This window comes from Chinchilla lanigera, unplaced genomic scaffold (assembly GCF_000276665.1).
Source record: "Chinchilla lanigera isolate Chin_1 unplaced genomic scaffold, ChiLan1.0 scaffold00016, whole genome shotgun sequence".
Lineage (NCBI taxonomy): Eukaryota > Metazoa > Chordata > Mammalia > Rodentia > Chinchillidae > Chinchilla > Chinchilla lanigera.
In genome coordinates, this window is record NW_004955417.1 from 14,929,054 (window position 1) to 14,944,920 (window position 15,867).

At 35.9% G+C, this 15,867-nt stretch overlaps 1 protein-coding gene across 3 annotated transcripts in view; it reads left to right on the forward strand.

The window, feature by feature from the left end:
- Positions 1–15,867, forward strand: part of Vps13b (vacuolar protein sorting 13 homolog B (yeast)) — a 657,708-nt gene that overhangs the window by 358,655 nt on the left and 283,186 nt on the right. For all 3 annotated transcript variants that reach the window (XM_005381857.2, XM_005381855.2, XM_005381856.1), the window contains exon 31: positions 6,660–6,863. In XM_005381857.2, coding sequence (XP_005381914.1) covers positions 6,660–6,863 — 204 coding nt within the window. The remainder of the gene's footprint in view (positions 1–6,659; positions 6,864–15,867) is intronic.

Here is a 15,867-nt window from a genome sequence, read left to right on the forward strand (position 1 = left end):
TTCCATTTTGGAAGGTATGCTCTATGGGCTAAGATGTGGTCTATTTTAGAGAATGACCCATGTGCTGCTGAGAAAAATGTGTATTCTGATGTTGTGGGGTGGAACACTTTGTATACATCTACTAAGTCCATTTGTTCACAGCTTTGGTTCAGATGTGTTATTTCCTTGCTGATTTTTTTTTCCAGTTGACCTATCTCTTTGTGTCAATGGGGTTTTGAGGTCCTCTGTTACAATAGTGTTACTAATTGTATGGATTTTCATGCCTGTTAGGATTTGTCTTATATAATTTGGAGCTCCTATATTTTGTGCATAGGTGTTTATGATTGTTATCTCTTCCTCTTGCAGTTTTCCCCTGAGAAGTAGGTAGTAATCTTCTTTATCTCTTTTAATTGTTGTCAGTTTGAAGTTTACTTTGTCTGCAAACAGAATAGCTACACCTGCTTTTTTCTGGGTTCCTGTTGTATGGAGGATTGTTTTCCGTCCTTTGACTTTTAGTGTATGGAATTCCTTTTGAGTAAAATGTGTTTCCTGTATGCAGCATATCATTGGGTTTTGTTTTTTAATCCACTCTGCCCATCTGTTTTTTTTTTTCCTTTAGAATTGAGGCCATTTACATTTATGGTTATAACTGGTATGTGTTGATTTATCAATGTCATGTTATTACTTGCTTTGGTTTACTGCTTTTTCTGCCTGTTTACTTGCTTGCTCTTCTTGACAGTTCTTTTCTACTGTAGTTTTTAAAATTGCAGTCAGATTTTTCTCTGTCTTGAATATCTTTTGGTACTCTTTGGAATGATGGCTTGTCACTCATGAAGTTCTTCAATTGTTCCTTGTCGTGAAAATATTTATTTCTCCGTTGAATTTGAGGAATAGTTTGGCAGGGTACATCAGTCTTGGTTGGAAGCTGTTCTGTCTCAGGACCTGTAATACTTCACTTCAAGCTCTTCTCAACTGGATGGTTTGTGTTTAGAAGTCTGCCATGAGTCTGATGGGCTTTCCTTTATAGGTAATCTGTTTCTTTTCTCTAGCAGCTTTTAATATTCTCTTCTTTTGCTGGAGATCTGGGAACTTGACTATTATATGTCTGGGTGTAGTTTTATTTTGGTTGTGGTTGGTTGGAATTCTATATGCCTCATTTACTTTTATATCAGGTTCTGTTTCCATACTTGGGACATTTTCTGCTAGTATTTCTGCAAATATTCCTTTTTTTCGGTTGTGTTACCTCTTGCTGTTTCATTGACTCCTACAAGTCGCACATTATTCCTCTTTGCCTCATCTTGCAGCTGTTGAATTGATTTTTCCTGGATCTTTGTTGATTTTACGTGATCCTTTCTTTCATGGTCACTAGCTGCTATGCTGTCTTCAATGTCTGAGATTCTATCTTCAGCTTCATTCAAGCCTTTCGGCAGCTTTCAGTGGAAGCTTAATTTTCCTGGACGTCTCTTTGAATCTGGCTCATGCATTCTAAGTCCTTTCTATATTTTTCATTTAACGCTTCTGTCCATTGCCTGTGTTCTTCTATTTTCTTGTATGTTTCTTCAGAGTTTTTGAGTAGTTCTTTCATTATTATTGTCATTTCATTGTTTGCCTGAGAGATTATTTCTGATCTGATCTCTTCTGTGGCCTTATGGAGTTGTTTCTTTACTTCCATTGCAATCATTTCAGCACTTTCAGGCATGTGTTTCAGAAGTTCTCCTATGTTGATGTCTCCTGGACTTGTTCTGAGTGTGTGGAGTTCTGTGATTTTACCTTAGTCCTTTGTTTTGTCATGTTGCAAACGGATGCAGAAAGCTCAGTTTCCCTCTTCAGTAGCTGCACAGTAAGTGCCACTAGTGTCCCTAGTTTTCCTGTTGGTCAGGTTTGCCCCTCAGTGACCCCTGAGATGTGCTACTTAGTCTTGGGTTTTCCAGCAGTTGTTGATTTGTATGTAGTTATCCCCAGTTTCAGACGCATTGGTATCACCTGATGGCAGACTGTGTGATCCAGTGTCCCTTTGCATTTCAAGGCACGTTCATGGCACAGACTCTGGTTGCACTGGTGTGACAATCCTGGTCCAGTGGACCTATTTCCCCAGGCAGTTCAGGGTACAGGCAAAACCCAGACACAAATTGCAGGGTCAACAGTTTGTGAACCACCTGAATCTGTGTCTCCCGTCAGTTGAGGACACATACAGGAACCAGGTGCAAGCCTGATGGACAGCAATCACAGACCTCCCGTGCTTGCAACCTCCTAGGGAGTGGGGGCGGAAATAAAGCATGGACTTGAACCTCTGCACCACCAGCTCTTGGATCACTCACTCTCTCGGCACAGGGCACGTGCAGGGAGCGTCTGCACACACCCCAGTGAGAGCAGTCCCTGGGGCTTCTGAGTGAGATCTGGCTCCTGTCTGGCTCTCTCCACAAGTTTCAGCTGGGAACCGTGGCAGTGGGAGTAAAGCATGGACTCTTTCACATCATTTCTGACTCTTGTTTGGCAGGGTGAATGGCTAGTTTGCAAGCTAAGCAAATTTTTGGGCCACATTTTTTATTCCCAAAGGCTGGGCCTAATTCCAGTCTCCTGCACTTTATAAACTTTCTAAGACTTTATAGAGAAAGACTTGTCTTTTTCTTCAAGTCCCCATTGCCTTGTGGCATTACTTCTTTCCCTTCCTCTCCCCATACCAGCCATTCAGGGTCTCTTCAGGGTTTCTGAATGTGTTACTCCCATACCTTGGGCCTTTGAACCTGTTGTTTCCCCTACCTGAGGTACATTCTTTATTGTGTGAAATGAGAAAACTGGGCTTTCGAAACTCATTTGATCAGGGCCTTTCTCTTTCTTACATGCTTTCAATTACACTCTATACTTACATACTATCATTAATCATTTGTAGTATTATCTCTTTTATTATTGCTTCTAAATTCTTCTCTAGAATGCATGCCAAATGAGGGCAAAGAACATATTGGTGAATGATTTTGAACTTTCAGTGATAAAAACAGCCTGCTGTGGCATGTGTGCATTAGGTTCAGCCACCCCTGACCTAAGGCCTATCATAAGACGTAGCAGACAGTACCCAGTGACTGTTATGGAATGATTATAATTTAGTACTTGCAGAAATGGCTGTTTTGAGGAAGCATAGTTTTGATAGTTTTGGGGCTAGGAATTGGAGGAAACTTTGTTCTTTTCTGCCACTTACCATGTTCCCAGCAGTTTTATACTGTCAAGGTGTTGCACTTTTGTATTTTGGTTTTCAGTACTGGAAACATTGAACCCAGGGCCTTTGTATTGAGCTATATATCTGGATCTTTTATTTTTATTTTTCATTTATTTCTCTTGAGGCAGGATCTTTCTAAGTTTCCCATGCTGACCCCTATCTGTGGTACTCCTGCCTCAGTTTCCTGAGTAACTGGAACTATAAACATGTGTCTCCGCACCCAGCTAAAGCTTTTTAACTAGGGTCATTTTCATATAGATGTAAAACTGAAAAAGAAAATGTAATGTTATTCTTGATCAAAAGAATGAGTAGACAACCTTTATATTAATCCCATGGTGAAACATACAAGAATCTCTTCTAGGGATAATGAATACCAAGAGAGATTTTTTTCCAAAATAAATTATGGTTTAAACGTTTGTCTTTATGAATATTCCTAGTCACCTCCTGTTATATGCTTAATCTTCACAGCATTGTTTTTCCTTTTCTTAATGCAAATACAGTTTATGTAGAGTTTTAATTTATCTGAGGTTTTTTGTTTTCCCTTGAATGCTCGAGACATCTCTATTTTTTGCTTCATTGTCTCTTTTTTAATCTCATTAATTTTTGTAGTAATTTCCTTCTTTTTTTTTTTCCTTTATGCTTCCTTTCTTATGTTTTGCTTATTATTTTCTCTTTTTTTTGAGACAGGCTTTCACTGTGCAGTTCAGGTTGGCCTTGAACTCACTATTTGCCCAAAATGGCCTCCAACTCTCAGTGATCCTCCCACCTCATCTTTCTGAGTGCTGTGTTTACAGGTGTGTGCCACCACATTCAACTTGCTTTTTGATTTAGGGCCTTTTTTATCTGCTAAGTCTAGTCTTTCAAACAAATTGTCCTGAAAATGCCATTTTAGACTTCATATCATAACCTCAGTGCATAACATTTTAATTTTTATTATGTTTTGACCAATGATTAACTTAGAAGTATGTCTTTAAATTTCCAAACATAGGTATTTTAAAGATTTTTTCTTTAGTAATAATAAAATAATTTAATTTTAGTATATAATATATATGATACTAATTTAGTGAAATATGTTGTGTTTAGTTTTACAGCATAACAGATAGGAGCATTTTTTATAATCATTCCTGTGTGTTTGAGAAAACTGTATATTCTCCAGTGGTCAGACACTTGTTCTATAAATGTCTCTTTCATCAAAGTTAGATTTTTCTTTCAAATTTTCTAATTTTTTTGCTCTATTTTATCCATTGCTGAGAGAAATGTGTACATTTTCTATTATAAATAATGGATTTCTTCCTTTTGTAGAACTGTCAGGTTTTGTTTTTATGTTTTGAGATTATTTTTATAAATAAATATAGAATTGTCGGGTTTTTTTTTCCTTTGCTGGAAATCAAACAGTAGGTCTTGAACGCAGTAGGTAGGCAGTTTACCACTGAACTATAACCCAGGACCTAGAATTGTCCTAACATCTAGATATATTGAATCTATTGTCTTCTGGTAGTAACTCTATTTAATGACAATATTACCTAATGTCACAGTCAGCTTTCTTTGGTCAAGTATTTAATATATACTTTTACAGTTGTTGACTCAATCTTACTATGTTTGAAAGTTTTATTTTTTTCTGGTACCAGGAATCAAACTCATGACCTCACTCTTGCCAGGCAGGTGCTGTGCCGCTCAGCTAAATCCCCAGCCCCTTTTAGCTATGTCTTACTAAAAAACAATATAACTGCAATTTATTACATCTAATCGGATTTTTAAAGCAGAGATTTCAGGTAATTTATATTTATCTTAATTATTGTGACATTTTATTTATTTGTAGCTTATTGTATGTTTTCTGTTCAGCATTTCATTTCTTAGATTCTAATTTTTAATATATTAATGTGACAGTTTTCTTCCATATCTGTTATTTTAGAGGACATTTTAACATGTGTACTTAACCAGTTGTTTTAATGTGTGTATGTAAGTGTGATTTAATGAGAACCTTTTCCTTTCCTGCTAATAGTAAGGGAACACTTTATGTCTATGAATTGCCCCTCTAATTTATATACTGTTGTTGTCCACTATCTCATTTTTTACTTTTTTTCTCTCAATTTGGACTTCACTATTACTGGTTTAACGGTTTATATTTAGGCTTTCCATATATTTTCCAATTTCTTTGTTATTATATTTTGGATTCTCTGTGCTATCTGGAACTCATATTTGGCATTCTTCAACAATTGAGAAATAATTCTCACATATTATCTCTTCAAATAATGGCTTCTACCCATTTTCTGTATTATCTCTTAGAGACTCTAGTTAAACATTTTTTAAGATTTTTTTCTTTCCTGTTTTTCGTGTATCTTAACCCTCTTTTATTTATAATATTTCTTTGAATTGCATTCTAAATTTCTTTAGCTCTTTCAGTTCACTATTACTTCAGTGGAGTTTAATCTTCTTGAGTTTCAAATTTAAGTAATTTTATTCTCACTTGTAGTTCTACATAATTCTTACAAAAATTTTTATTGTATTTTGAGTGTGCTTTTTTAACTTTCTGAACACTTACATTTCATGTCTGCTAATCTACTTTTTTCAGAGTCTTTGAGGGTCTGTTTCTTCTATCTAACATTTGTATTGTGTCTCACTAAAGGTACCTTAGTATAGTATCATGTGTGAATTGTAAATTTTGTCTGTGACCTTCTCATTGCACTCGGAACTAATTTAGGAGAATTGTTGAAATTGAAATCCTCCCAAAAGAATTTTCTTTTACCTTAGCCTTGCCTGTCGTTCCGCTCACTGCCTTTCAAGGACAAGCCTATCTAGATTGACTTTTTTTTCATAATGTGTTTGAGAGACAAACCCCCAAGAATAGGCCATCACCTCTCCTAACAGTGTAGAAAATTCTGAAGAAGGTAAATGATTATGATAGAGAAGGGGTGTGGGGATTGGTAGAACACATGAACTGAAGTTATAGTTTTATCACATACTAGCTTTATAACTTTGCTGACTTTTATCTGACTTGTTTTCTCTTTGGTAAAAGTGAACATAGTAGAACCTGAAAGCATGTCAAGAATTGAAGTCATATCTGTAAAAGTACTTAGGAAGTACAGCGCTGGGAATTATGTAGGAAGTCATTATAGCATAGATGATAAGTTTTAGATATTCTAATACTTATAGGTATAATTAACCCACATTATTAATTAGTAATCAAAAAAGTAATGATAACAGAGGAGGATGCTGACACATACTTGTAATCCCAACACTGTAGGAGACTGACGCATGTGGGCTGCCAGGTTGAGTCCAGTTTGGGCAATTTAACAAATTATTTGGACCCCATCTTAAAATCAATAATTAAAAATGTAGCTAAGTGCAAAGACCCTGACTTCAACCTCCATTACTGGGGAAAAGAACCCAAAAAAATAATCACACTATGTTAGCTAACAAAATGAACATAGAATGTTGATCTGCTTACCTTTTCTCACTCCCTTTACAGGAGAGCATTGAACTTAGGAATTCTTCGAGATCCTGGATCAGAAATAGAAGATAGACAATACCAAATAGACCTGCAGTCTATCAATATTGGTACTGCTCAATGGGATCAACTAAAACCAGAGAAAGAAAGTGCCACAGGAGGGGTGCTAACAGAGAGTGAAAGGAATTCTCAAAATCCAGCTCTGGAGTGGAATATGGCGAGTAGGTAAGAAATTATTAGTACTCTGTAACATCTCATTACTAGAAGAAAACTTGGTGACTGTTTTGGTATTGCTTCTGCTTTTCACTCTAAATGTAACATATATTTGCTAATTTCACCTGAGGTATTTTACTTGGAAACCTGATAGTTGTACCACTGTTACATTGTAGTTATTATAATTTTAAGGTCTGGTAGTATTTTTTGTTTTAAGCTTGCTATTTGAATAAAAGATCCACTTCAGACTAAAGAATATATTCATGTATTTTCTCAAAATATATTGTGTTGGAGGTTAATATAGTTGTTTGGCTCTCCTTTCTACTTATAGTAATAGTAAGCAAGTAGCAAATACTATGTAAAATTACGTTTAAATTAGAGTAGGAGGAAAGCAAGTTTCTGGCCTTTTAAAAAAATTTTCCCGTATTTTAACTGGAAGCAACTTTGTTCACATAAGATTTGTAGAAAGCCACATAGTTCTTTATCAGAAGGATAGCAAGGTTTGTTTGCTAGAAAGAATACAGTAGTCATTAAAGTTAATTTTATGGTGTAAAACTAGAGAGCTGTTATAATTTACAAAAGCATTAATTTTTCATCTATTTTTCTACTGTTTCTACAAGATAGACTCAGTAGTATTTGCTGTTTATAACACACCATGGTGTTTTGTTGGTAAGATTTATTTAAAAGGTCATGTGCATTCTTTGTTACATACCTTTTGTAATGCTAATTGCTTTGCTCTGTTGTTCTTTTACCAAAATCCTGTGTCCACCTTTTAGCAATAATAATACCAATAATGGATTGTACAGTGTTTATCTCTTTAGCTTACTTAATTTTCACAGTAATGCTAGGAGGTAAGAGGTATTACTTTTTCTCTGATTGTACATGAAGAAACTGAGGCCTAGGTACACCTTAGCATGGCTTCTAAGATGCTGCTTCATAGTCCTTTGTGTGTTATCTTCTCTGCCTAGAATTCTCTAACCCATCCTTTTCACTTGCTTACTCTTCCCACTTACCAAGTCAACATCTTGTGTTCTTGAGTGTTTTCCCTTAGCCTGTCAGAAATCCAAGTTAGATTCTCCTTGTATGTGTTTCTGTTATATTGCTTAGCATATTTTATTCTAATTATATGTATAATTATCTGGGACCTGATGACAGAGATCATCACCATCCTGTCCCTAGCACACAACACTGCCTTGATATGAAATGTATTATTATAGCCTTTCACTAGCAAGTGATCAACTTCTGAGGAGAAGTGTAATTTGTTTGAAGAAGCACGCACTGCCAAGATGTGTGCTATTGCACAAACTTGTAAGTCCAGTGAGAGACTGAGGCAAGAGGCTCACAGGTTTGAGGCCATACGGAACAAATTTTTTTTCTTTTTGGTACCGGGAATCGAACTCAGAACCTTTCACGATGAGCTAAATCCCCAGACCCATCCTGAGCAATTTAGCAAGATTCTGACTCAAAAAATAATTAAAAGCACTAATCATGTAGTTTAGTGATAGAACACCACTGTATTTTGTCTCCTATCCTGAAAGAAAAAAAGTAAAAGAAGAATAAGAAGGAATATAAACAGCCAGCCAAGATCAGTTTCAGGACATGGATACAGCTGTTGAACTATCAGTGGGTAACTTGCCTGGTAGCAGGAGGTGTGTATTTCTCTCCTTAAGAGAAACCTTGTATGACATACCTCCATATCAGTCTTTACATATAAACGTTAAGGATTTCTCCTCATTCTTGACAACACTTGTTATCTTTCCTTCTTGTTAATACCACCCTTTTGGGTATGAAGAAGTACCTTTTTGTGGTTTTAAGGTATATTTCTGTAATGATTAATGATGTGTTGAGCATTATCAGTGTTGTTAATATATATTTTTGGAGCAATGTTTTATTCAGGTTTTTCAACCACTTTTTAATTAAACTTTTTCTTTTTGTTGATGAGTTATAAGAATTCTGTATTTGTTCTAGATAATATACCCTTAATAGATATATGATTTAGAAATGATCCTTTCATTTTATAATGTTTCTTGATGTACAGATTTTTTATTTTGATAATTGATTTTTTTGTTACTTCCCATGCTGTTGATATTATATCTAAGAATCTATTGACAAATCTAAGGGCATGAAGATTTACCCCTATGGCTTATTCTAAGTTTTATGATTTTCTTCTGTTCTTTAGATTACCCATACATTTGGATATTTCTGTATATCTTGTGCATTTTTTTGGAATTTTTTATTTGTTTATATTTTGTTTTATATTTTTAATATAGTGTGAGGTAAATAAATATCCAGCCAATTTGATGCTTTTACATGTAGATATCTTGTCCCAGCATCATTTGCTGGAGACTCTTCTTTACCTTTGAATGGCTTTATTGCTCAAAATTATTAGTGATTTTTGAAGGTCTGATTAATACTATTGAAGGTTTTTTACACTGGAGGAACAAGATAAGTAATTTTTAATGTGTTCCTGTCCTTTAACAAGTTGAGCATCCAGAGGGTCAGACTGGTTAATTGATATTAGAATACAGTGAGAAAAATACGATGATACACTTAGTTTTAGGGAAGAACCACATTTAAACAAGGATAAGCATGTTCCATACACATAAGGAGATCTTAGGCTAATAGATGTGACAGACACATAAACCAAACAATAACTTACTGCAAAATTGACTTTGGTTCAAAGTAGAAAATGGCAGAAGTAAATGATTGAGTAACTCTGTAAGTTCTCAAAGGATATTTTCACAGAATACAATGTTTCTGAGTTTGCTTCTCTGACTTATGTATGCCAGGAGAGAGGGTACATTCTTAACTAAGTAACAGTAGATTTATAGGTAAGATGTTTAAAGTGTGGCATGTTTATTCACTTGGAATACCCAGCAACTAATGTGTTACTTGAGATTTCAAATAATGGCTTCAGTGAATTAATGAAACAGTAATTGATTAGATTATTAAGTAGCACTAGTAAGTAATTGAATTAAATGTTTTTGAGAGATACTGATTTAAAGACAAGAAATTTTAGATCTAATGCAGAAGTTTTAGATTTAATGCAGTTCAATTTTGATAAGTAATAGTAATTTTGATAGAAGTATAAATAGGGCTATAGTATAATTCTTGCTGTTTTTGAGTAGGTATAGATAAAACTCAAAAGATGCGAAAAGATACTAAAGAATTTCCTCTCTCCCCGAATAGTATTAAATGGCAAATCATATAGTAGCTTTCTTTTCTTTCACCTGAATACATTACTCAAATTTTTTTCTTTGTGATGTTTCTTTGTGTATGTTACAGGGGAAAAGAGTAGAAAAGTTAAGGCCAGAATCATCAAATTTTAAAATTTTTAGATTTTGTGTTTTATGAAACTTGGTTTTGTAGCCTGAGGGATTATATCACTTAAGACAGCAGAACCATTACGAGGAATAGAGTGATTTATTTTAGGAAAAAAATCTTACCCAACTATGGAAGAAACTGGGAAGTAAAGGTGTAGAAGAGGGAGATTGGGATCAGAAAAAATTCATAACTAACTCTCTGGTGCATTTAACCTGCATAAAAACAGTGGAGCTTTCAAGGGAACCTGGGAAAACAGGCTGCTAGAGTTGGGACTATGAAGAGGGTGGCAAAAAGAAAAGTCAGTAGGAAGGTGTGGCCTGTTCACCTGAGTGTGGTCCTGGAGTTGTTGTTATTTACCAAGAAGAGGTGGTCGTACAGCATAGGCGAATGAGAACTACTGGAATCTTCCAGAACCTCTGCATTAGTGTTTCATTGCATTTAAATAGCAGTGACTGTATTTACCACTTTCCTGGGACAGAATTCCCAGTACCAGCAATTTAAAGGAGAAGTATATTTTTGACTCATGGTTTCAGAGAGTGTAGTGATTGGTTGGCTCCAAGGCAAAAATGAAATGGTGGAAGACATGACAGAGGAAAATTGCTCAATCTATGACAGCCAGGAAGTGAGGGAGGGGCTGGCTGAGGACAAGAATTCATCCTTCCAGGTCACATCCTGTTACCTACATCTTTAACCAGGCCCAATCTCTTCTCAGTACATTCAGCTTTGTACTCATCCTTAGGGTAATCCATGGACCAGTCACCTTGCCAAAGCCCCTCCTCGGAAGATATAATACTTTTAGGGGACATTTTAGATCTATACCGTAACAATGACTTTCAGAGAATATTAGCTACTTTTATTTCATTTAACCCTCCACATCTTACGCAGGTTTCTCTTAACTCTGAACGCTGAAAAATCCTTCATAGGTTGGTACACATCAACAACCCGTTTTGTGACCACCACAGTACAGTAAGGTTGAGGAGGTTCTGTAAGTTTTCCAGTGTTACCTTAAAATGGAGCTGATCTAGAACCCTGGTTTTCTTCCTCTGGATCAACTACTTTGCTTCTCCTCAAGGCTCTGGACCTTAGGTTTATGACACAGTTTATTCTTAGTCCCTCATTTTTATCTCTTACCAAGCATTTTTGCTTTATCAGAGTTTATTTCATAAACTCAAAAAATGAAGTGTTGAGAACTAAAGTAACTTGTACCGATCTTCCATACACAGGTTGCACATCCAAATAACTATTACTGCTTCATATGGAGGGTCTGGTGGAAAGTTCATCTCACCATTTCATGAAAATACCACTAAGGCTGCAAAGACAACTACACTCTACAATAAGAAAATTAGTTTTATCACACTAATTTTATTTTTTCCCATCCCTACTAACTGTGTTTGATTTCCTTGGGTAATTTGTCTCTAAACTTCATTTCCACAGAAGTAGATAAAACATATTCATATTTGTTTGTTTAATTATTTTGATACATGTGCCAAATTCATACAATAGTCTGTGGGTCTTTTTATTTCACAGATAATTTTTCAGACCTTTTGTTATAACTGGGCATAGTGGAACATGCCTGTAATCTTAGCCCTCCAGGAGGCTGAGACAGGAATAACACAAGTTAGAGCCCTGCTTAGGCAACTTAATGAGAGACTGTCTTAAAACTGCAAACATTTTTGAAAATTAACAATGATGAGATGGGGATATTGCTTAGTGGCACAGTGCCTGCCTGCCAAGTGTGAGGTCCTGAGTTCAGTTCCCTGTTCCAAAACAAAAAAGAAAGAAAGAAAATTAAAAAATGAAAATTTTAAAGTATTACAAAGGGCTGGGCTCGGGATATAGCTCCGTACAAAGGCCATGGGGTTTAACCTCAAGAAAAATAATAATAATAATAATAATAATAATGATACTTGTAATAGCAGTAGTAGTAATTGTTGTATTTACTTAGCAATGTAATTTGAATTTAACATGTTCCTACAATTCATCAGTCCTACACTTCTCAGAATTTATAACATTGAGTAAAGGCCAGTATAGGGAACTATGTCTATGTGTTAATATTAAAATTGCATATTTTCATTAATTTTTATAAGAATATAACAGGTAATACAGATAATACAAAAGCAACAATTTTATCAAATGTATTCAATATAAGAATTGACTGGTTGAAATGACACCTGCCTAAGCAACACTCAAGACAGTCAATACATAGACAAACATGCTGCTGAACAAAGCTCAAGGTAAACTGTTAAGTAGGTAAATATGTTTCTTGTGTGCAGCTTATTGCTGGGTCTTGTTTCTTGACACATTCTGCCAGTCTGTTTCTTTGAATGGTGAATTGAGTCCATTCACCTTGATGGTTATAACTGATATATATTACCTTATCCTTGTCATATTAGTTTTCCTGTTTTCGGTTCCCTTTCTTTTCCTTCTATTTACAGTGACCCCTTGACTTATAAATTCAGTTCATTCTTGAGGGTTGGTTGTAACTCAGTTTGTCAGTTAAAGACTCAGGCTTCTTTACACAGTATTCAAAGTCCCTCTCCTGTATATAGGCAGATCTCAGTGTCTTTAGAGAAACATTGGCCTAGATTTCTCTAACCCCATGTAGGGAAGGATATTGTAATGTTCCTTCCAGAACTCTTTAAGGGTTAAATCTGCATCTGAGACCATCTGGAAGCACAAGTGGCTGGCATTTGGGTCACAACTCAGGGTTTTGATTGTAAGTTAAAACTAAAATTCCAGTCATAACCAAGTTGTTTGTATGTCACGCCATTTGTAGAGCAAGGGTCCACTGTAATTGCTTGTCTTGCCTAGTGGATTCATTCTTCTGGGATTCTTGGAATTGTTTTTGTTGTCTTTTTCTAGAATATCCTTCAGAACTTTCTGGAGTGCTGGTTTGATGGCCATATATTTCTTCAGATGTTCTTTATCAGGGAAGTACCTTATTTTTCCATCAATTTTGAAAGATAAATTTTGAATAGTACATTAGTCTGGGTTGGAGTTTTTTGTTTGTTTGTTTGTTTGATTTTTTACAGCTTGAAATACTTCCTTCTCTTCTTGACTTAAAGGTTTGTTTTGAGAAGTCTGATGTGATTCTAATAGGTTTTCCTTTACAGGTGTTTTGTTTCTTTTCTCTTAACAGCTTTTAATATTCTGTTCTTGTGTGGAATTTCTGTCATTCTAACTATTATATGCCTTGGTGCAGTTTTTTCTGATCATGGCTATTTGAAGTTCTACATGCCTCACTGAACTGTATCTCACTTCTTTTTCCATACTTAGAAAATTTTCAGTTATTATTTTTGTTAATCACTTTTTATAACCTTTGTTCTGTCCTCTGATTCTTCATTGAATCCAGATAATCTTATATTAGTCTTCTTTATCTAGCACTTATTGGGTTGATTTTTTTTTTGGTCCTTTGCTGTTTTTAAGGGGTCTTTCACTTGATCACCAACCACAACCCTGTCCCCTAGATCTGATATTCTATCTTCACATTGGTTGACTGTGCTGAATATACTTTCAGGAGATATTTTAATCTCCTGGATTTCTATTTGAGTGTGTTTTATGAAACCGAGTTCTCTTTTATGTTGGACATTCATGGTTTCTATGTCTTTCCTAAGCTCCTTTTTATTTGTGTCTATGTAGATTCACTAGTCATTTCCTTCCACTTCTTCTTTCTGTTTGCTTTTGTCAAGAGAAATATTGATCTCTCTTGTTACTTCTGCTACCACTATTTTATGAAGTTTAGCTGGAAGGTTTTTATATATTTCATCTCAATGCCCTCTTGTTTTGCCTTGGGTGAGTTGGAGGTTATGGGTTACATCCTGTTTCCATCTTCTCATTTTCTATTTTTTAAAATTTTTTTTTCTTTGTTGAGGTTTATACCTTGCTTATGGTAAATAGTTTTGTTACTAGTATGAAGACATCTTTAGGAAATGGCTACATTTTAGAGATGCTTTCAGGCATGGCTGGATTTTAGCTTTGGAATCTGTCTCAAGATACTTCTTGTTCAATTTATTAGAGATGAAGGTTGCGGCCTGTTTGGTCTAGCACCCAATTCCTAGGTACTGGGCTATGGTATGGTTTTTGACCTCCAGGCAATCTCAATATTGGCATACAGGGAAGAACAACTGGTTATAATACCTGTTTCACCTCAGATAAAGTAGTACAATCAGTAATAACATTAGCATCAAGTACAATTAGGAAATGACAAACTGTGATAACTATTAATTTGCCACCTTTAAGTAAAGGTAAAGATTTCTAGTTATATGAAAAGATCTAAGACAGTTTGGAAAATTATATACAATAAATATGCCTCAGTAGAGCAGTTTTATCCTACTTGGAAAAAATTAAATGTGAGAAGAAGAAATAGAGAAATTAAAGAAGCAAAAGAGATTAGAAGCAGTCTTAAGAACAAAGGAAGATTGGAAAGCCAGTGAAAACAGGAGGAAAATAAGGATAAAACAAAAGCAGGAACAAAACAAAACAAGAAACTGAAAAGCAATATTCACACTCACAGTAAAACAATCAAAAAAAAATTCAAATAAGCAACAGCAACATAAACTGAAAAGAAAAAAAAAAAAGAAATTACTCAGTAATTTCACATCTATACTTTTGTGGTAGTGTCCAATTCTGGGGATGACACTGCTCTTGCTGGTCGAAAAAGGAGGCAGTCAGAACCCAGATCTGTGCTGGATAATCCCAGTAAGCTTGCAGTAGGATTAGGGCAGGGTGCCTTTTTGGTACTTTCGAATCCACAGAAATCCAGGCTGATTCTGACCTCTGGTTGTGGGTTTGGGACCTGAGTGATACAACACTCTTGGTATATCTTCCTAGCCAGACCACCATTCCCTGAGCCTGGATGTCTCCCACAGTTGTTCCTCACCTAATCACTGTGGGATTTCAATGTTAGGACCACTGAGATAAAGTCAACCGATGGCTGCTCCAAATCCTGGGTTCAGTGAGCCCCTCCCTAAAATGGCATCCCACCAAGCGTCCTACACAGTTGCTTGGGGTAGAGTACATCACTAGTTGTTGTAGCTCACAGCATCTGTTGTTCCATTTCACTGGTATATTTCTTTCTGGTGGCCTCTGGAGTCACTCGCCCTCACTGTATCTCTGTGGATTTGATCCTCCTCTTTCTTGCCAAGAATGAGGAGCTGGGGAGAAAGTACAGTTTACCTGCTCCTTTCTCTTCACTTTGTCTATGGGCTCCAATTTTCCTTTCAAATCTTTCCTGGGTCCAGGGGTCCACCTCCCTCCTTTTCTTTCTCAAGTTATTTTTCACTGTCTGGATTCCACATCATGGAGAGGTTGATTTCTTGCTGCTTACCACTCCAACAGCTTTCCAGAAGTCTTGAGTTCTTTTAAAATGATCATCTTAAGCACTTTCTTTGTCTTCTGATGTGATGAGATGTTCAAGACCAGTGGTGGTAAACCAATGGCCCACAGGCTGTTTATATCCTTGAAAGTGCTAAAAGGTTGGTTGTCACAGTTCTAGGCTCATCTTGTGTATTTCCTGTCCCAGTCCTTGATTTAGGCTTTTCTTCAAGAAGCCCCTGTTACTTTGTAGAGGGAAATTATATTTAGAGACTATAGACTAGCCACAAGGAATGCTCCCTGCTGCAGGGTTGGCCCTGGTTTCTAGGCCTTTTTGAGGACAGAGCCACAGGTTCCTTTAGATGCCCTTGGAGATGTT